At 41.0% G+C, this 21,759-nt stretch overlaps 2 protein-coding genes across 2 annotated transcripts; one reads left to right on the top strand and one right to left on the bottom strand.

The window, feature by feature from the left end:
* Nucleotides 1-2,975: 2,975 nt before the first annotated feature.
* Nucleotides 2,976-5,362, bottom strand: LOC136857603 (urease accessory protein UreE). Its single transcript, XM_067136387.2, has 2 exons — nucleotides 5,283-5,362; nucleotides 2,976-3,650 (listed from the first exon to the last, which is right to left on the bottom strand). The coding sequence occupies exons 1-2, from the start codon at nucleotides 5,287-5,289 to the stop codon at nucleotides 3,208-3,210; spliced, it is 450 nt and encodes a 149-aa protein (XP_066992488.1). The 5' UTR covers nucleotides 5,290-5,362; the 3' UTR covers nucleotides 2,976-3,207.
* Nucleotides 5,363-17,026: 11,664 nt separating this feature from the next.
* LOC136873989 (lateral signaling target protein 2 homolog) lies at nucleotides 17,027-20,604 on the top strand. Its single transcript, XM_067147417.2, has 2 exons — nucleotides 17,027-17,105; nucleotides 20,018-20,604. Exons 1-2 carry the CDS (start codon nucleotides 17,099-17,101, stop codon nucleotides 20,491-20,493), a joined length of 483 nt encoding a protein of 160 aa, XP_067003518.1. The 5' UTR covers nucleotides 17,027-17,098; the 3' UTR covers nucleotides 20,494-20,604.
* Nucleotides 20,605-21,759: the final 1,155 nt, after the last annotated feature.

Raw genomic sequence — 21,759 nt, 5'->3', positions numbered from 1 at the left:
TTAAAGATGGCGGATGTCAGCTGCACGTGGCTTTGTTTATCTCACGCTAGTGAGGTTAAGTTGGTAGCACTAAGGTTTAGGCCCGCCAAGATGGCAGCACTGCCGATGACAGGTGACGAAATTTACATCTACTACGATAAAGAGGGCAGCACAGTGCTCTGTAGTTTAAAGATGGCGGATGACAGCTGTCAAAAAAAGCACGTGGCTGTCAAAGTGCTCTGTAGTTTAAAGATGGCGGATGACAGCTGTCAAAAAAGCACGTGGCTGTCAAAAAGCACGTGGCTTTGTTTACCACGCGCTAGTTAGGTTAAGTTGGTACCACTAAGGTTTAGGCCCGTCAAGATGGCAGTACTGAGGATAGCGATGCGTTGTTGTCTGTCAAAAAGCACGTGGCTGTCAAAAAACACGTGGCTTTGTTTACCACACGTTAGTAAGGTTAAGTTGGCACTACTGAGGTTTAGGCCCGTCAAGATGGCAGTACTGAGGTTAGCGATGCCTTGTTGTCTGTCAAAAAGCACGTGGCTGTCAAAAAACTCGTGGCTTTGTTTACCTCGCGCTAGTTAGGTTAAGTTGGTACTACTGAGGTTTAGGCCCGTCAAGATGGCAGCAGTGAGGTTAGCGATGCGTTGTTGTCGATGACAGCTGTCAAAAAGCACGTGGCTTTGTTTACAAATTCAAATCTCCCGCCAAAATTCAAATTTCCCGCCAAAATTCAAATTTCCCGCGGGAGGAGGCCGCCGAACTGTCCAATTATACTACTCACTTCATCATTCCACCAAGATGTTCGCCTTTTCCCATCTTTACACACAGTTGTTCCAAGGCATTCCCTGGCTGTTTCTACTACAGCATCCCTGTATGCCGCCCATTCACTTTCTATATCCTGAACCTGCTTAATGTCTACTGTTCCAAACTTCTCACTAATCATATCCATGTACCTCCGTCTAATTTCCTCGTCCTGGAGATTTTCTACCCTTATTCGTTTGCAGACAGATTTCACTTTCTCTACCCTAGGCCTAGAGATACTTAGTTCACTACAGATCAGATAGTGGTCTGTATCATCGAAAAATCCGCAAAAAAAACTCGTACATTCCTTACAGATTTCCTGAATTCGAAGTCTGTTAAGATATAGTCTATTATGGATCTGGTACCCCTAGCCTCCCATGTGTAGCGGTGAATAGCCTTGTGCTTGAAGAATGTATTCGTAACAGCTAAACCCATACTAGCACAGAAGTCCAGCAAACGCTTCCCATTCCCATTAGCTTCCATATCTTCCCCACATTTACCAATCACCCTTTCGTATCCTTCAGTTCTATTCCCAATTCTCGCATTGAAATCGCCCATTAGCACTATTCTATCCTTGCTGTTTACCCTGACTACGATGTCACTCAATGCTTCATAAAACTTGTCAACTTCATCCTCATCTGCACCCTCACATGGTGAATACACGGACACAGTTCTAGTCCTAATTCCTCCAACTGACAAATCTACCCACATCATTCGATCATTTACGTGTCTAACAGAAACTATGTTCCGTGTAATGGTATTCCTGATAAAGAGCCCTACAGCAGAGTCTGCCCTTCCCTTTCTAACACCCGTCAAGTACACTTTATATTCTCCTATCTCTTCCTCGTTATCTCCCCTTACCCGAATATCACTTACTCCTAGCACATCCAGATGCATCCTCTTTGCTGACAGCCAGTTCTACTTTATTTCTTCCATAAGCCCCATTAATATTGATAGCTCCCCATCGAATTCCATTTCGTTCGCCAAGTTGTTTCCAAGGAGTCCCTCGCCTGTCAAATGGGAGTGGGACTCCGTTACTCCCATAGGTCCGAGGCTTGCTTAAAATGTTCTGAGCTCGGTCGATTCATGAAGCAGGATGCTGCCCTACTTGCACATAGTCCAAGAGAGGATCTCTCCTCTAACGGATTATGGACCACCGGTGGATTGTATAGTCCTAGCCGCCTGAGCACAAGGAGGGCCAGGACTCAGAATATGTCCGAGATGCCCACTCCCATTCCATAGCAACTGGTATCCCGACTCTCAGGACCACTTACTAGGCCACTCAGCCGTTGCCACGAACTAGGACGTGACTACAGTAACCCACAAACATGAACCATTATTATTATTATTATTATTATTATTATTATTATTATTATTATTATTATTATTATTATTATTATTATTATTATTATTATTTACCGTCCGACTCGTTGGCTGAATGGTCAGCGTACTGGCCTTCGGTTCAGAGGGTCCCGGGTTCGATTCCCGGCCGGGTCGGGGATTTTAATCGCTTCTGATTAATTCTTCTGGCTCGGGGACTGGGTGTATATGTCCGTCCCAACACTCTCCTCATCATATTCATCATCATATTCAGACAACACACTACACTACCAACCACCACAGAAACACGGAATAGTGCTTACATCCCTCCACAGAGAGTTGGCGTCAGGAAGGGCATCCGGCCGTTAAACAGGGCCAAATCCACATGTGCGACGCAGTTCGCACCCGCGACCCCACAGGTGTGGGAAAAGCGGCAGGAAAAGAATTATTATTATTATTTAGCACATACTTTCCGATATTTTTATCTTCTTTTTCCCGGCCATTTTCCCAATTTCATAGGGTTTGCTTTTCGCCCGTACTTGCACCTGTTCTTCTGCCTGATGCTCTTCCTGACACCAACGCTGTGCGGAAGATGTATTTTCTACTGCTTATTAAGTTGGTAGTATGCTGTATTTAATATAGATGAACACATGTATATTAAAGACGAGCGCAAACCTGTAGTATCCGAACTAGAATTAATCATACGCAGTTAAAATCCCCTGTCCAGCCGAAAATCCAACCCGAGGACCTTTGAACCGAAGGTCACAGCCCTCACCATTCAGCCAAACCTTCATCTTTACAATGGTGTGAACAGAGATGTCACCTATAATTTGAAAAGAACTCTCAAATAAAATTTAAAGGAAGGACAAATTGACTCTATTTTTTTTAAAGTTTATTTCAAAGCAGAGAGCTACAGATTATATACATTTACAGCAGTGGAAGTTCTTTTTTTAATCTGATGAGGTATCACACTCTCAAATAAAATTTAAAGGAAGGACAAATTGACTCTATTTTTTTTAAGTTTATTTCAAAGCAGAGAGCTACAGATTATATACATTTACAGCAGTGGAAGTTCTTTTTTAATCTGATGAGGTATCACACAGGCTAAGCATAAGCACAGACTTGGATGGCAGGGTTGAAGACGAGACCTGATGGACAGGTGAAGACTGTACCCTTCCCTGTGGTCAGGTCACACTTGACGAACTTGTGTGTGTCCGTAGGGTAGGGCAAGTGCCACCTGTCAGCTCTAGCGGCTGCGCACAAGTTGGATGGGTCAGGCTGGTGGTTGTCATTATCATGATCATCGTGATGGTGATGGTGGTCATCGTTGTGGTGGTTGTGGTTGTGCCAGTCATGGTCGTGATTGTGATGATCCGAGTGGTGATCATGATGATGATGCTTGCCTACTTCTTGAGCGTCCTGGGCGGTTGCAGCTTTGTCGACATCTTTTACATCTTCAGGAACCTGAGCTGGCTGCTGTTCCGCAGTGTCCACGGGAGCAGACTGGACGTAGGCCAGTGCTACCAACACACAGACGACGAGAAGACCTGAGAGAAAATAAAAATATTTGGTATTTCCACTGTGATGTGTGAGAGTACATACTTGTTTGAATATTCATTCCTCGTTACCTTCTAACATTTATCTAGTATTGTACTCTCTGAAGTGATTATTTCATTATTAATTGTTGTAGTAACACTGTTCTTATTGCTAGTTATATATTACATTTGTGTCTGGAATCCGCTGGATATTTGTATAATTATGGAGGCAACTTAACAAACACCTTTTGGACAATTGCAACCTGTTTTAAAGAATATCATGGAGGGAAATTGAAAAATGTATTAATGAGATTTCAAAAGGCATCAGAGACTACAATGCAATCCTTTACAAAATACCATCTAAAGTTAATGTTTAATTAAAGAACTGCGTCGTTTTCCATTGGGCAAATGGAAAAATTAATTAAAATTGAATATTACGAGAATAATATCACAATGATCTAACATTTTACATTGTAATTCTCTCTGGCAGGCTTTGTGATGTGCTACATATCAGTTTCAGTAACACGCCAATCTTACTACGCGTGCCGATATCGTTTCTTACTGGTAATGGAGGCAAAGGACAAAACAGCTTTCAAAATATACCTAATCTTATTTTCCTAGTGACATTTCTTGGTTCTTGATACTGTAACGTGCCAGCTCCGTGGTAGCCTCTTTCCGTACTACCAGGAAGGGGCTAGTGACTCTCTCGACCTGGGGTCTCCCAACCGGCTTCTTGAGCGCGGCCGACCTTTTCGTGTATTGCTCTCGTCGGCCGGCTTACCTGTGAATTTCTTGGAGATTCAACGGGTATGTTCTGCCTCTAGCTCCCTCGCGAAAATTCTAGCTCAAATCATCTGAGCTATAAAAATGGAGGCTAGTCGTGGGCAGTCAGTCACAGTTGGGCTCCGTAGTGGTGTCAGTGTGAGACTCAGTGTATTAGAGCTCGGTGGCTGGGCTGAGGTCGACAGAGGTGTTGGCTGTCGTTAGTGCCCCACCGAGGTCTGAACGAGGAGCTGTTGTTGTGGTGTCGGAGCGACCAGTGAGTGGGTGGGCCGGAGACGGCGGAACGGAAGACTGTACTGTGTGTTCGTGTATTTCTGTGGACGGGAACTCGGCGTGCGTCAGCGAGGGAAGCCGCTACCGCGAATGTGAAGGTAAATGGGCCTGTGTTAAGGTTCGCTGTTGTGCGTATCGTCCTGCTGTTGAATACTGTTGAGCTGTTTAGTTGTTCACTGCATGTGACTGTGTGAATTACTGAACTGCCTGTGGAATCGAACCGATGAACAGTCATCGTGTGTCGAGTGGCCCGTAGCCTTGTGTTCAGATCCATATTTTGGTAAAATCCTTGAACTATTGCCTTGGAACCAGTGTTTATACCATAAATCTCTTATCTAAAGATATCTTCGTACCCGAATGTCGAATACATAGGAGAATTGCTTCTAAGAGAATTATATCCTGTACAAAACTCTGGATGAATATTGTTCCCAGCAGGAATCCTAAATTGTTCTCTTTCCGTGTATTAAGAATTAGAAAGTAGTGGCATTGACTGTCTGAGAATCAACGTCTATTGTGTGGTAAAGAGTAATATCCTTCGAATGAGATCCACAAATGTATAAAAATGTACTCTTTAGAAGAAGCACCTACCTTTCATGGTGATGTTCAGCTTGTATTACTGACTGTTGAATTTATCATATATTGACGTTATTTATATATCCAATGACTTCTTTATCTCACACAAAAAACGCATTATTGAGATCAGGAGTTAATAATTAGAAACATCTACGTCGTATCTTGCAATTTAAGAAAATGAACAGGTGTCAGTCACAGAGCTCATTATATTCCCTGATAGCATCATTAGGAGATATGCATTCAAATTCACCACTTATCGAAATCTCCCTTCCTTCTGTAGGCGAGAGCATGTAATACACCCACGTAATCCTAGAGATATTTTCGCAGGAGTTTTCAAAGTGTTCATTGGTTATTTCATTAACTGGCAGTTGGATTAGTGTTCGTTTGGTTGGTGGATGGATGGTTAGCTTGCACCCACAGGGCTCCTGCTATATGTTACTTTCTCTCATTTGTTCTTGATTTATTTCGCCTTTTCTATCAGACATCCCTTAAGTAGGTTAGTGAGGCCTAGAAAGACCCTTTTCTTCCTTTTCTTAAGTGCTTCATTATTTCAAATATAGAAACTATTTATTTTCCTCCTTTGATTACAATTAAGGGTGGACAGTTGTCTAGTTGTACTTCCCCTTAAAATAGTATCCACCACCACCACCACTAGCCCTTATTCCTCCTGATAAGTGCTACGAATACATGTATCCCTTCGCGTTATTTTCATTTCGGTCAGTTGAAAGCTTTAGATGATAGGATTTCTTGATATGGTCTTCTAAAAATGTTATCTTCAGGGCATGGTCTTGGACGTCTCAACATCTGCATGGAAAACAGAGATTATTCGAGATACCTCGGAGCGAATATTCAATCTAATAAATAAAGTTGTAGGGGGTCCGCTCTCTGTAATGTCATTTATTTCGCCGCATTTTGATATATTTATCAGTTTTTGGTCAACTCAACATCGTATCAGTAGTTTTTAACTTTCGTGTTTGTTTGTTTGTTTGTTTGTTTGTTTGTTTGTTTGTTTGTTTGTTTGTTTGTTTGTTTGTTTGTTTGTTTGTTTGTTTGTTTGTTTGTTTGTTTGTTTGTTTGTTTGTTTGTTTGTTTGTTTGTTTGTTTGTTTGTTTGTTTGTTTGTTTGTTTGTTTGTTTGTTTGTTTGTTTGTTTGTTTGTTTGTTTGTTTGTTTGTTTGTTTGTTTGTTTGTTTGTTTGTTTGTTTGTTTGTTTGTTTGTTCCACAATCACGAGCAAACGGCTGTATAGATCTTCACCAAACTTCATAAATAGGGTCTAGTCATCCAGGAGCAGGTTTCGAACTACATAATATTTAAAAATCACTGAATAAACTGGAGTATCATACGAAGACCAGAAGATTTTTTAAATTTCATCTTACATTATTGATTATATGTACAATCTGTAGACTATGTAGGAAACGCCCCTTAATTTAAATGATTCTTGTTACGAGCATAATTTCGCTTGCTCTTCAAATAACGGAGGAATTTACTATTTTCTACGTATTTCACGTTCTGCAGCCAGCGACAGGCACCTTCGCAAACCTAACATTATTTGAAGGATCCATAACAGGAGAAAATCAATAGTTGCTTAATATTTCACTCGGCTTGAAAATTAACCACACCTAATGTAAGTGAACACCGAGGAAACATGAGCTAGAACTTTCCCCTTTGGAGTCTGTCTGTCTGTCTGTCTGTCTGTCTGTCTGTCTGTCTGTCTGTCTGTCTGTCTGTCTGTCTGTCTGTCTGTCTGTCTGTCTGTCTGTCTGTCTGTCTGTCTGTCTGTCTGTCTGTCTGTCTGTCTGTCTGTCTGTCTGTCTGTCTGTCTGTCTGTCTGTCTGTCTGTCTGTCTGTCTGTCTGTCTGTCTGTCTGTCTGTCTGTCTGTCTGTCTGTCTGTCTGTCTGTCTGTCTGTCTGTCTGTCTGTCTGTCTGTCTGTCTGTCTGTCTGTCTCTAAGAGTGGAAAACTGCTGGACTTATTTGAACCAAACTACATATTTGGAATCTACTCACTAGGATTTTGTTTTCGGTTGCATATGATGACATAGACATCACACGGAGTTGGTATTTATGGAAAGATTATTCTCAAATATTTTCATTAAGGTTAGGTCTATCAGAGGTTTAAGAATATGTTTTTCCGTTCCCTTTATGCCATCAACCTACAATCATGTTCATAAACACCAGAACACCTTGAAATACTAGATATAGGAAGTTCATATTCACAGGACATGTGCAATAGTATGTTCTGAAGAAATGATTAGCATTTGAACCATGTCGGCCCTCAGGTTCAGGGTCCACATCTATACTACCGTGCACCACCACCGACTGGTAAAATGTGCCAGCGGCTCACGTTGTAGCTATAAACCGAAGGTCATGGATCAGTGTGACTTGAGCAGTCGTGCAGGGTGCCTCGCAGACGTATACGTGAGCTGTACCGTTAAATGAGTGAGTTTGAAATAGGGCGCATTATTGGCATGAGAGAACGTGATGCATCCATCTGAGAAATATCTGCTAGTGTGAGACGAAGTGTGTCAGCAGTGCAACGGTTGTGTAAATGGAATACACAAGGCCGTAGAACACGACGAGATGGGTCTGGCCACACCACCCTGACCCCTCCTCGATAAGATCGACACCTCATCCGAATGGCATTGCAGGACAGATCTGCATCCTCCTCAGTTCTGGTGCAACAGGGGAACAATGTATCACATCGTACACTATTAGGGGTGATAATCCCTCGCCGTTTATTACGGTCTGGGTTACCGGCGCGTCGTCTACTTCTCCACCTACCCTTGACTAATGTACATAAACATGCTAGACTGAAATGGTGTATGGAACGACGTCACCGGTGACAGAAATGGCAGCAGATAGTTTTCTGGACAAATCCAGTTTCTGTTTGTTTGACAGCCAAATTTTGGTTCGCCACAGACAGGGGGAGAGGCATCACATTGACTGCATTCGCACAAGACATACACAGCCAACTCAAGGCTTTATGGTATGGGTATAACCACAAATCACAGTTGGAGCATGTACAGGGCACTGTGACCAGTTTGACCTACGTGAATGACATCCTACGACCCGTAGCCATACCCTTTCTGCACGACGCTCCAGACGCCATATTTCAGCAGGACAATGCGCGACCACATGTTGCTGCACGAACACGTGCCTTCTCGTTGTCACAGGATGTCAGACTGTTGCCCTCGCCCGCCCGATCACCGGACTTGTCGCCAATCGGAAATGTGTGGGATATGGTGAAACGACGGGTGCAACGGTGTGACCCAATGTCATCCACCAAAGATGAACTGTGGAACCAGGTGAATGCAGCATGGATGGATATAGTCCAGAACGCAATTCGCGCCTTCTACGCGTCGATGCCATCACGCATGGAACAAGTTATCAGTGCCCATTGAGGACCCAGTGCCTACTAGGCAACAGGACACACGTTCAACCTAGGTACTGAAATGCTAATCGTTTCTGCAGAACACACTAATGAACTTGTCCTGCAAATATGAACCTTCTGTCTCCAGTCTTTCAAGGTGTTCTGTTTTTTATTTTTATTAACATGAGTTTATTTATCGTACGTCGGGTAATAACTCAAACGATTACGGAAAATTGGATTTTAGTCCAAGTCCCGTGGGACAAGTCGGGCACGTCAAGGTGGGTAACAGGAAAAACTAAAGAGCCATTTTGCACATTTTGATAGGGCAGATACTAAGGGAGGTATCATCAACGTCAGAGAGCCACGCCATTGGTCACAGATACAATATGCAACCTGAGAACGATGGAGAATTTCGCACAACTTCGGACCAGGAACTGTACCGTACAATAAATTTGAAAATCTTCCTCAACTCTTTCTACTTTGTTTAGCTCCATCACACTTCACGTTACTGCCACGCGCTTTCGTAGGACAATATAATTTTAACATGTCTCAAAACGAGTAAATAGAACCATGTTACTTCCTATCAATTCCTGAAGGAAATATGCAATCCACTGAAAATTCCCCAGCGAGGAACGGGTCTAAATGCTAGTAATTAAATATGTATTCTTTTAAGGTACCATAAGTATTCATCTGCTTCCAAGTAAGTATGCTTTGTCTTTAATTTCGACAATTTTAATTGTATCATTGCCACGATTACGGAATACTTACATGCTGAAATTAACGATATGATGTGTTTTTCTTAGTTTGCTGTTGCCAAATATCCATGGACGTTGACTACAATTACGATCTGGCTGTTAGAAACACACACACACACACACACTGAGTAGAGTCCTGCAGAAACTGGTTTACACTCAGTTCGAATTCGAACGGCCAGCGAATATGATGGAATGGTTGAACTCAGCTGAATATTTCATGGCGTAACCGATCTTGACGAATGCCGTAACTTGATGGCAACACCGAGTAGCTCACAGAATTCAGTGAAATGTCGTGATTCAGTACTGCGTAACTAACAGGGATAAATACGCAGAGATATTATGTTTCCTCTTGCTTAGAAGTTTAGATCTACATTGGGGTAACGGATATCTTCATATGATTATGAGGGTATTTAGGATAGGTAAGGATATAAAGGAGAGGGCGTTTATGTCACTGATATGATCCCAACAATATGGTTCTAATGTATGGGACCCTCACCAGGATTAACTGTCTGGCATCAAGGCTAGCTGGTTAGCGTGCTGGCCATTGGTCCGAGTGGTCTTGGGTTCTATTTCTGACTAGGTCGAGGATTTTAATATTAATTCCAATGGCTCGAGGGGTGGGCGTGTGGGTTCCGTCTTCATCATAGGTAGGACCCCATCCTCATAGGTCGCCTATAAGGCGTGAATTCGAAAGACCTGCACCAGGCCTCCTCGGAGGTCACACGCCATTATTACACCAGGAATGCTTGATACGAGACATGGAAAAGATTCAAAGGAAAGCAGCACGATCTTTTCTGGGTAATTTCAGACAAAGGAGTGGTGTTACGAAAATGTTGCAAATTTTAGGCTGTGAAAACTTGTGTGTAAGAAGATGAACAGCTCGACCAAGCGGAATATTTCGACCTGTCTGTGAGGAGATGATTTTGAATGGAATTAGTAGACGAATAAGATGAAGTGGAGTTTTTAAAAGTAGATAAAAACATAAAATGAATATAAATCTGGAATTCACCAGGAGAAACTGGGTCAAATATTCGTTTATAGCAGGAGGAATTAGGGACTGGTTAATTTATCAAGGGAGATGTTTGATAAATTTCCAACAACTTTGAAATCATTCAGGGGCTGCCTGGCCGAGGCGGTAAATGCGTGCTCGGTTCGCCCGGAAGGACGTGGGTTCGAATCCCCTTCAGGAAGTCGTAAAATTTAAGAAACGAGATTTCCACTTCCGGAGGTGCATATGGCCCTGAGGTTCACTCAGCCTACACCAAAAATGAGTAGTACCAGGTTAATTCCTGGGGGCAAAGGCGGCCGGGCGAAGAGCTAACCACTCTACCCCATCATGTGCCGCGGTTAACAATGGTGGAAGCCTTTTTCCTTCCACTCCTCCAAGGGCCTTCATGGTCTGTACGGCGGTGTCTTTGTTTTTTAAATCATTCACAAAAAAGACTAGGTAAACAACTGATAGGGAATCTGCCACCTGAGCGACAGCTCTAAATGCCAGATCATTGCTGGCTGTCAATATGAAAGTTACTTATCTATGAGTAATGCAAGTAATGGCATTCCTCATGCTGCCACTCTCTATTAGGGGTGGTGTAAAATTGTCGTGTATAGGGTCAAATACTGCTTCCATTTTAGTGAGCTTCGTACATTGATATGTAATAACAACGGCCGGTTTAGTGAGGAAACTACCTCACTCCTCCTTTCTATTGTAAGCCTCTTCAATGCCTAAGCTATATATGATAGTTGATGACAGAGCTATTCACGATACAACCTGCTTTCGGTCTGAATCATCAATATATTAATTCTGAAATACGTTTGAAATTCATGTTATTCACGCTACATGTTCGTGTTAGCAAGTACAGGAGTACAGCTCTTCTACCTCTTACGGGTTCGTACCTGCCACAATTCTACCATTAAAGTAATAAGAAGTGCCACCGTCTCCACAGAAAGTGGCACGGGAAATTTTAACGCAAACAAGGAAAAGTTGTATGATTAGATTCTATCAAGTTTGAACAACTTTATCTCTCGTCTCTGACAGCCAGCAGTTTAAAGTTATCAGAGACATTAATAGTGATTAAACTTGTAAAATGTCTCATTGCGGACGTCAAAATATTCATGTTTATGCGTCAATTATGTTTTTATCAAAGGCTTAAACCTATCTCTGAAGAGTGACAATGTCATATTCCGTAATCATTAAAGATCATAATCTATCAATGAGTGCAATAATTCAATGAGCCATAGTATTACACGTAATTATCGTGTATTGCATCTTAATTATTAACTATCTATGTAGTAATTATATTGCAGTTATGAGACGTCATTCTGATGTTCGTGATTTCCTTTTCGTAAAGTATTCTTTATATATTTAGCATCAACACACACTACAATCTACTTTATGAGAATATTTTTTCCTAGTTCATAACATCTACAACAATATATTTATTATCTATACCAGGATACCGTGGTTCAAATCCCGGTCACTCCATGTGAGATTTGTGCTGGACAAAGCGCAGGTGGGACATGTTTTTCTGCGGGTACTCCGGTTTTTCCTATCATCATTCCTTCCAGCAACACTGTCCATCATCATTTCATAGCATCTATCAGTCATAAATATATCACTTTAGGAGTGGCGACCGCATCGTACTAATAACCATTGTATGCTTCATTCATTACATCCCTGACCCGGTCAAATACTGGAACACAGGTAGTAGGTTTGAATTTTCATCCATACCAGGCTGCCCTCTAGCATCGTACTTTCTTTTTATAAGAGTCCCGCATGCACTAATGATGAATGGGATGCCTAATGCCTGGTTTATAAAGGGGCGCTTCAACGTGCTGTATTTCGGATGTGAAACAAATAGCTGTCATTTCACAACGCACGTTCTGTAACAAGGTGCATTTGTAAACATGATAAAGAAGCAGAAAATAAAGTTTAATGACTCATTAATTTATACATATACAGACATTCCACTATACCAAAACTTTGTATGTGTATGTGTCTCGAATGATCCAGTAGCTCTTAATTACAACTCTGTTCGGCGAAATACGTGTATAGATGGCTGGAGGCTATTTGGGAACTCCTGCGCATACCATCCGCGAGCTTCGGCTGCATTTCGACCAGATTCTCTATAGAATAAAATTATGTCTGTGTATTCCTTGTTGCTGAACACACGAGCCATTGTTGATATCTTGACAGCAACTGTAGTGCTACTGTATCAAATACCAGCCTACTAATGAGCGTTCAAAAACGAGGCTTGCTAACGCAAAGGGACGCTTTTAAAGGGTATCATGAGGAACATGGAGGCAGGGGCCGTTCGGTTTATATATCTTCGTACTGACGTTAATAACCTGTAAAAATCAGTATCCCATTCATCATTAGTACCTGCGGGACACATTAGAGTAGATGGTAAGACGCTGGCGAGCCACTTGGTACAAATGAAACTACTACAATAATTTTATTTTATGTCATGAAATTTTAATTTATCTATGCATTTTGCCTCAAGTAATTACAAAAATTCATTATTTAAATTTGTCTCTATGCATGTCCTTCTGCACGCTCAAATACTATGTGAAAAAACTAGATAAAATAATATATACACCATTTAAAATAATAGTCACAGTTAATAAAAACCACTTAAAGTAATGTCCATTGTTAATATGAAATACAGTATATCGGTTGGAGCGGGTTTTATGAAATGGGCCGAAATATACATCTGTTAATATATGTCTGTTGATATAGTATTTATTTAATTCGTTTACCTTTTAGGTTTGTTCTTTTTTTCCTCGGACTCAGTGAGATGTCCAACATCTATCACCTCAAGGGGAGTTTCCTTAACCATGAGACATCTGACTGGAGATAAACTGAGGAGGAGGACCACTACCTCGCCCAGGCGGCCTCACCTGCTATACTGAAGAGGGCCATTGTTAGGGGATAGGAAGATTTTTAAGGGATAGGCAAGGAAAAGGGAAAGAAGCGGTCTTGAATTTAAGTTAGACACCATCCCGCTATTAGCCTTCAGGAGAAATGGGAAACCACGGAAAACCAAATCGAGGATGGCTGAGGTGGGAATCGAAAGTCTCTACTCAGTTGACCTCCCAAGGTTGAGTGGTCGCCGTTCCAATAACCTTGCCACTTCTCAAATTTCGTGGCAGAGCCGGAAATCGAACCCGGGCATCCGAGGATGGCATCTAATCACACTAACCACCACAGAGTCGAACATACTTCATATTAAATCATAAAATTTAATGTAATTAGAATCTGTAATAACTTCAGTTTGTACAAAATATATATATTTTAATGCAAGACAATACATTTAGATATTTCCTATCACTTTTTCATTTATATGGTCAGCTTGACCTATGAAAAACTTAACATTATTTCGTTCACAATGAAAATCTCAGTTAATATTAATTTGTAATTATGAGGCTATACTGACAGTGGTTTTTCTCCGGTGGTACAGACTCTTTCCGAGAACATGACGGGATAGTACACTCCTTCAAGTTCCCGGGCAAATACACAAATCTTAGGTCTAACAATACATAGACTACCACATACACCGGAAACACCCCGGTTATCAGATATAAGTCCATGAAATTTATGTTATAGGCTACAGTGGTGGTTCCCAAGAATTTTTCTGGTCATGTTGCCTCAGTTCATTCATGGAGCAAATAATTACACTTTGCCAGTGCGAATAGTAAGGTAGAGAGACAGAAATTGAAACACTACTATTTATTTCCTTTCCTGATCTTTTCCCGGTTATCTGGGACCGCTAATAATGTATATTAAGCCCAATTTTACCTCCGGATGCCCTTCCTGACACTAACTTTGAGTGGATTAATGTATCAATCTTACAACTCCCTGCGATTATTGATAGCGTGACATACTGTATTGTACGTAGACGTTTATTAAGACGATCACTAAGACCCAGGTTCGCCTCTGTGGTGTAGTGGTTAGTGTAATTAGCTGTCACCCCCGTAGGCCCAGGTTTGATTCCATGCTTTGCCACGAAATTTGAAACCTGGTACGAAAACTGGAATGGGGTCCACTCAGCCTCTGGAGCTCTACTGAATAGAGGGGGTTCTATTCCCACCTCAGCCGTCCTCGAAGTAGTTTATGTGATTACCCCAATGAAGATCGATCTAACCTTCTAAGCAAGAGAAAAACGTATTTTTTTCTGCGTATTTATCAATGTTAGTCAAGCAATACTTAATAAGATATTTTGCTGCATTCTGTGAGCTACGTGGTGTTGTTTATAAAGCTGCAACTTTCGTAGGGGAATGATCGGTACACCATGAATTATTCAGCCAAGTACAACTGTTCCATCATGTTCGCTGGCCGTTCGAATTCGAACTGACGTGAATGTAAACCAGCTCCTGCAGGACTCTAGTCAGTGTGTTTGCTCTAACCGTCGGATCGTAATTGTAGTCAACGTCGACGGATATTTGGCAACGAAAAACTAAGAAAAATACATCATATCGTTAATTTCAGCATGTAAGTACATGAAATGTCCGCCTCTGTAGTGTGGTGCTTAGTATGATTAGCTGCCACCCCCGGAGGCCCGGGTTTGATTCCCGGTTCTACTACGAAATTTGAAACGTGGTACGAGGACTGGAATGGGATCCACTCAGTCTTGGGAGGTCAACTGAGTAGAGGGGATTCGATTCCCACCTCAGCTATCCTCGAAGTGGTTTTCCGTGATTCGCCACTTCTTCTCCGGGCAAATGCCGGGATGGTACCTAACTTAAGGCCAGGGCCGCTTCCTTCTCCCTTCTTTGTCTAACCCTTCCAAACAACTCCCCTCCCCCCTTACAAGGCCCTTGTTCAGCATAACATGTCAGGTCCCCTGGGCGAGGTACTTTTCCTCCTGCCCAGTTTTATCCCCACGACACAAAATTTCACGCTCCAGGACACTGTCTTTGAGGCGGTAGAAGTGAGATCTCTCGCTGAATCTGGAAGAAAAACCAACCCGGGAGGGTAAACGGGTTGAGAAAGAAAGAAAAGGAGTTAATCAAATAGGCTAACATCCCCCACTACCCCCTGCGGTTGGGGATGGTAGAAGACATCCACGGCATCCCCTGCCTGTCGACAGAGGCGACTAAAGGGGGACCCGAGGGGAATGTGTGCTTTGGCGGCTACGACTCGTAGCTAGGTATGATATTTCTTTCACTCCTCAGTCTCCTCACTTTCACATATGCTATCCGACCTCTCTTGCTCAACTTTTGTTCTCTTCTGACATCGACGGTATTAGATTTGTGAAGCCTAGAAAGTCTTTCATTTTCACCCCCTTTGTGGTTCTTTCATTTCTTTGCCAAATCTTCATTCTTCGAAAAGTTGGCCACCTTCCATTTTTCCTCAAATTTCTATTAAGAGAGGACCGCCACCAAAACCTCGCATATAGTAGTAAATCACGACCTCGGCTAGCTGAACTGAAGGCTACTACGCTGACCATCCAGCCAAGAATTCTGGCAACTGAAATACTGCAAAAAGTGTAATAAATATTGCGCCGTTGAAAAAATTCTACTTCCTATAATTTGTGGGGTGAATGAAGCTCTATAGCACGGTTTCCTCAAGACCTTCCATCCTCATTTTCATCCCTACGTTGATTATTCAATCGTTACTTACTTTTAATGCAGGAGACAGGAATGGTCGCGCGTGTTAACGCACTACGGCTATGGACCTGCATTTGGGAGACGACTGGGTTCGAACCCTGTCCTCAGAATGGTTTTCTGTGATATCCCATTTTTCGCTTCCAAGCAAAAGCCGGGGCAGTTCTATTTCATAGGCCGTAGCCGATGCCTTCCACCTCTTTACCAATTTTCATTCACGATTATTCATTTTCTCTACATTATTTCTTCAACTAAGTTTGGCGTAAGGAATGGCATCCGACCGTAAAAGTATCCAATATTAATTCATCTCACCTCTTCCCCAACCCTGTATCAAGAAACGGGTCTAAGGGGTATACAAAAAACTTATTTTTAACACTGCGATTGCATCTCAATTTGACGCCATCTGGCTGTCTGCTCGTCAATTTCCCGTTTTACTCTATGCCTACTAGAAGGCAGAGTAAACCGAATCTCGTTTGGGAATCTATAGCTGAGATTTTCAATGAATTTTTTCGGGTAAATGCCAGTTGTGTCACCAGAAATCTCTTACATGCCAACATCGTACGACATGGAGGGTCCAATGGACTTTTTTCCGCCCTTCAAAATCAGACTACCTCTGCCTGGTTCGAATCCGCTATCTTGGGATCCGTAGTTTGATATCCTACCACAGATCCACAGGGGCTCTGTGGACGCCAGCTAGCCAGCCATTCACCAACTAACCGACCACTAATCCAGCTACCACCTTATCTTATAACCAACGCAACCCCTAACGTTCAGAGCTCCCTGGGAAGACATCTCTACGAATACGTGGGTGTATTGTACACTCCCACCAGCAGCAGGAAGAAGGAATTTGATAACAGTGGCGCACTTGAATTAAAATCTCCCAATGATGTTATCAGGATATCAAAAGTCTAAGAACTCTAATGAGTTTTGTGATTGACACCTGTACCTCTAGTTGAATAACAAGATATGATATGCGTGTTTCTATTATTAACGCCTGATCACAATAATGCGGATTTTTTGCGAGATAAAGTAAATCATTGGGTATATAAATCCCGCCAGTCAGTGATAAATTCAACAGTCAGTAGTACAAGCTGAACATCACCATGAAAGGTAAGTGACTTTTTCTAAAGAGTACATTTTTCTACACTTATGGATCTCATTTGAAGAATCATTCTTTACCTCACAATATACGTTAATTCTCAGACAGTCAGTGACACTAGTTTCTAATTCTTAATATGCGGAGCAATAATTGTGGATTTCAGCTGCGAATTATATTTCTTCAGTGTTGTAAAGAAGATTTAATAAACAATTCTCCGATGTCTTGTACATTCGGGTACAAATAAATCTACAAATAAAAGAGTTACTTTTTTTATTATTGTGCTTTTACGGCCGCATTGGACCACTGTAGTCAATTTCTGTCCGATCTTCTATGATGTTTTATGGTTTTTCCTCTCCTGTTCTCCCAGTATTTCTTCATTCTATCTGATCTTCATTGTCGTTCTTCTTCTGAAAATACCCTTTTAGTTGTTTCTCTTTTACCACATTTTGGTAGGAACCTAATTTTACTATTCTTCAATGTATTTACTTTGTTTGATTTATTCTTTAAATCCTCCAGTATTATGTCTATTCTATAAATAAATGATCCCAAAGTTATAGTTCAAGGATTTGCCTAAAATACATTTCTTACTTATCGAGTAAATGTTCACCTTGAATGATAATATGTACAGAGATATGTCACTTACCAGTATTAGGTGAGAATGGAAAGTAACTATAATTCAAGTAAAATACTTACAGTTCCATAACAACACAAAATTACTAGAAATTATAGGGCTTTCAGAAAGAAATTCCGGATGATCATCAAAAAGCATCCAGTAATGCATCTCTCTAATCGAGTAGGCTAAGTAATGGCACATTCAGATTCAGTTCAAAAATATAGCACATCGGTAAACATTAAAAAACCAAAAAATGTATTATTTTCTTGATAAACCACTTGGCATCCATAACACTTGGAGAAGAAGATAGCTTAGGAATATTACAAAAACTCTTTTCTAGTTTGCCTCCATTGCCACTGAGAAATGATATCGCGTAGTAAAATGGACGAATTATTGACATGTAATCTTATCATAAATTCTGCCAAATATAATCTCATTGTCCACATCAATCAATCAATATTATATAAAAACCGCATGGCTGACTGAGTGACATTAATGTTTACCCACTTCCAAGTTACAAAAAGTTCACATGATAATTCCCCACCCCCTTTCCCGCAAATAAACTTGGTGGACGCAGCTTCCAAGTATGCTAGAAAACTTGGTTAATATTATAGCTCATGGCCTGTAACCGACGGAGAAATTCCAACAAGATACAATACTTGACTTTTTATCCCCGATATATATCGATATATAGAGGAAATTTTAACGACGATACAGATCATAGTTTCGAGGTATTTTGTGGTTAAACGGTAATTCATATCGCAAAACGGACAACACATTCGGCACCCACCATAAAGAGATCTACAAATTTGTTCATATGACTTTTAGATAGAGTTGCATTTTCCGATTTTACGTCAATTTTTAAAATTTTCAATAATTTATTTTACTGTTTGGCACACTTACAAGACTGATATAATCATGAACGTTGGCAGACATCTTGACATGTGCTCTGGCCATAAGCCGTCCAAATTTGATTATTCTAGCTCGGACGTATGCACGGTAAATATGAAATCATATGTGACAAATTTAATAAAATTACGTATAAATATGTAGCCGATCGAGATACATAGTATGAAACATAACAAGACCAAAACTGTACGCAGTTTCATTGTACAGACGCTTAGAAAGTTTGAAAACTTCAGCCGTACATTACGTGAAGGTTAAAAACTTAACACATGTGTAAAAAGTAAGCAAATTTACCTAGGTCGAAAAATCTAAGTATATGTATCTATTGTATAATCAATATTATGGCATACGACCAACTTTGAAAGTTCTACCAAGTTTGAAGAAGGTAGCTATGTATTCTATGTGAACATTTATTTAGAAACAGTGGAATGACGTCATTTAACACCCACTTCTCATGAAGAGTGACTGGCGGTTTGGAGACGGAGCCCCCAACGAGCAATAACTCAATCTAACTCAATATAAAACGGCGCAGAACATTAACACAAATTAACTTCAGTATTTTGCGGTGGAGTACATTGAAATCACTGATTTCTTCTGAAGTTATAAATTAGTTATTAATTACTTACTCAATAATTATTTTTATTACTAATTACCATTTTGTAATACTTAATTATTTTAAATTGTTTAGAAGTTAAGGCACAATATTCGAGTTTTAAAAATAAAAATGTTCTTTCAACAATTCCAGTTACCAAATAATTGTAAAGGAGGTATTTATGTAAATGCATATATAGTCTTGAACAACCAGGTATAAACAGTGCATAAACTGGTTAGATGTAAGACAAGGACACATGGACTTAACCTTTAATGAAAACAATCAAATCAAGTTTCATTAATATATTTCTCAAGTTTATCCCCATGATATGTTTCAAAACAGGATCTAATTTTCCAAAATCTGTTTGTTAAGATTAATCAAGCAATAACAACGCCGTTGCTAGAACATTTAATACCGAGCTCGATAGCTGCAGTCGCTTAAGTGCGGCCAGTATCCAGTTTCGGGAGATAGTGGGTTCGAACCCCACTTTCGACAGCCCTGAAGATGGTTTTCCGTGGTTTCCCATTCTCACACCAGGCAAATGCTCGGACTGTACCTTAATTAAGGCCACGGCACTTCCTTCCCACTCCTAGTCCTTTCCTGTCCCATCGTCGCCATAAGACCTACTGTGTCTGTGCGACGTAAAGCAACTTGCAAAAAAAAAAAGAACATTTAATATATATATATGAATCATCATTTCACAGAGTACCATACTACGTAAATGTAACAAGGAAACGAAAATATAATTCAAAGTTATGTATGCACTCTCAAGTACCACACTGGAAATACCAATTTTTTTAATTTTCCCTCAGGTCTTCTCGTAGTGTGTGTGTTGGCAGCACTGGCCTACGTCCAGTCCGCTCCCGTCGACACAGCAGAACAAGAGCCAGCTCAGGTTGCTGAAGATGTGAAAGATGTCGAGGACGTCGCAATCTCCAAGGACGCTCAAGAAGTAGGCAAGCATCATCACCATGATCACCACTCGGATAGTCACCATCACGATCATGACTGGGACCACCACAACCATCATGATGATCATAACAACGACCACCACCAACATCATGATAATCATAATAACGACCATCATCATCACGATGATAATGACAACCACCAGCCTGACCCATCCAACTTGTGCGCAGCCGCTAGAGCTGACAGGTGGCACTTGCCCTACCCTAAGGACACACACAAGTTCGTCAAGTGTGACCTGACCACAGGGAAAGGTACAGTCTTCACCTGTCCATCAGGTCTCGTCTTCAACCCCGCCATCCAAGTCTGTGCTTACGCTTAACTTGTGAGTTACCTCGTCATATTAAAAACGCACACTGCTGTAAATGTATGTAACCTATAGCATTCTACTCTGAAATAAAATGAAATAAATAAAAAGATTGAATTTATCTTTCCTTCCAATTTTATTTCATAGATCGTGACAAATTGTAAGTGAAAAGCTCTGCTCGTCATCATGCAGCCTGGCGTCGTAAAAGATTAATTGTTAACCCGTCAAAGCCCTCAGTCACCTACAGGTTCCCTGCTCATCAGGTTGTTTGAACTTCTTTGACTCTTGGAAGAATATATAAAAATACCATTTTAAATATGCCATTGTTGAGCTCGCAGCCTGCACTGGTCAGTCAATTGTTGCTCAGTTAGAAGAGGAAGCAGACTGGATTAAAGTTGAAAAACAACCTCAAGTTATTACGGCGTTGAAAGCGCGTGGTAAAAGGTAATTATATGTAGCATTTTATGCATGTATAATGCTTAAGACGGAGGTTCGTCCAACTCCTTGGCTGCATGGTGTGCGTAGTGGCTTTTGGTTCAGAGGGTCGCGAGTTCGATTATCGCCCGAAGAGAGTATTTTAACTTCGTACATGAATTTTAATTCGGATTCTTGGTGTTTGTGTTCGTTTTAGTACACATGCCATCTTCTACATTTAACACAGCATAGCCTACTACCAACTTAAATAAGAAGTAGCGAATGCATCTTCCACACAGGGTTGGAGTCAGTAAGGACACCAGGTAACACTAGGCTCAAATTAAACATCATTGTCGCCTCATTGAACTTGAAATATCTGGAATGACACGGCACGTCTTGTCTGTCCTCTAACACACAATAATATCTGGGGCTACTAATCTAATTCCTCGCCCCACAGGGGAAGTTCTGGCAGTTGTTCTGCAGACTCCTCGCACCCCATAGTCATTTGATGACTCCCTACAGCTCGATGTTCTTTCGTTGCCTTTATTATCAGTCTTCATACCAACTTTTGACGAAATGTCTTTTAGGGGCCCTAGACTGATCTGGAGAGACCTTCCTTGTAGTGATATTCCATTGGTTTAAATTGTTAGAGGAACATATTAATTAGGCTCTCTGATACTTTAGGGGGAATAACACGAGCGGTCTCCATTTAGACAATGTAATGTTTATTACGTTGCGTTTGGTAATGAAGCCGTGCTTTATAATAATAACTTAATAATGTTATTGGTTTTAAATCGCATTAATTACAGTTAGGTTTTCATAGACACCCACGTGACGAAAGTTTGTCCCACAAGAGTTCTCTTACGT

This window comes from Anabrus simplex, chromosome 1 (assembly GCF_040414725.1).
Source record: "Anabrus simplex isolate iqAnaSimp1 chromosome 1, ASM4041472v1, whole genome shotgun sequence".
In the NCBI taxonomy this organism is placed as follows: Eukaryota; Metazoa; Arthropoda; class Insecta; order Orthoptera; family Tettigoniidae; genus Anabrus; species Anabrus simplex.
Note: the sequence above shows the minus strand (reverse complement) of the source record. Positions and strands in the feature narration are given on the sequence as shown.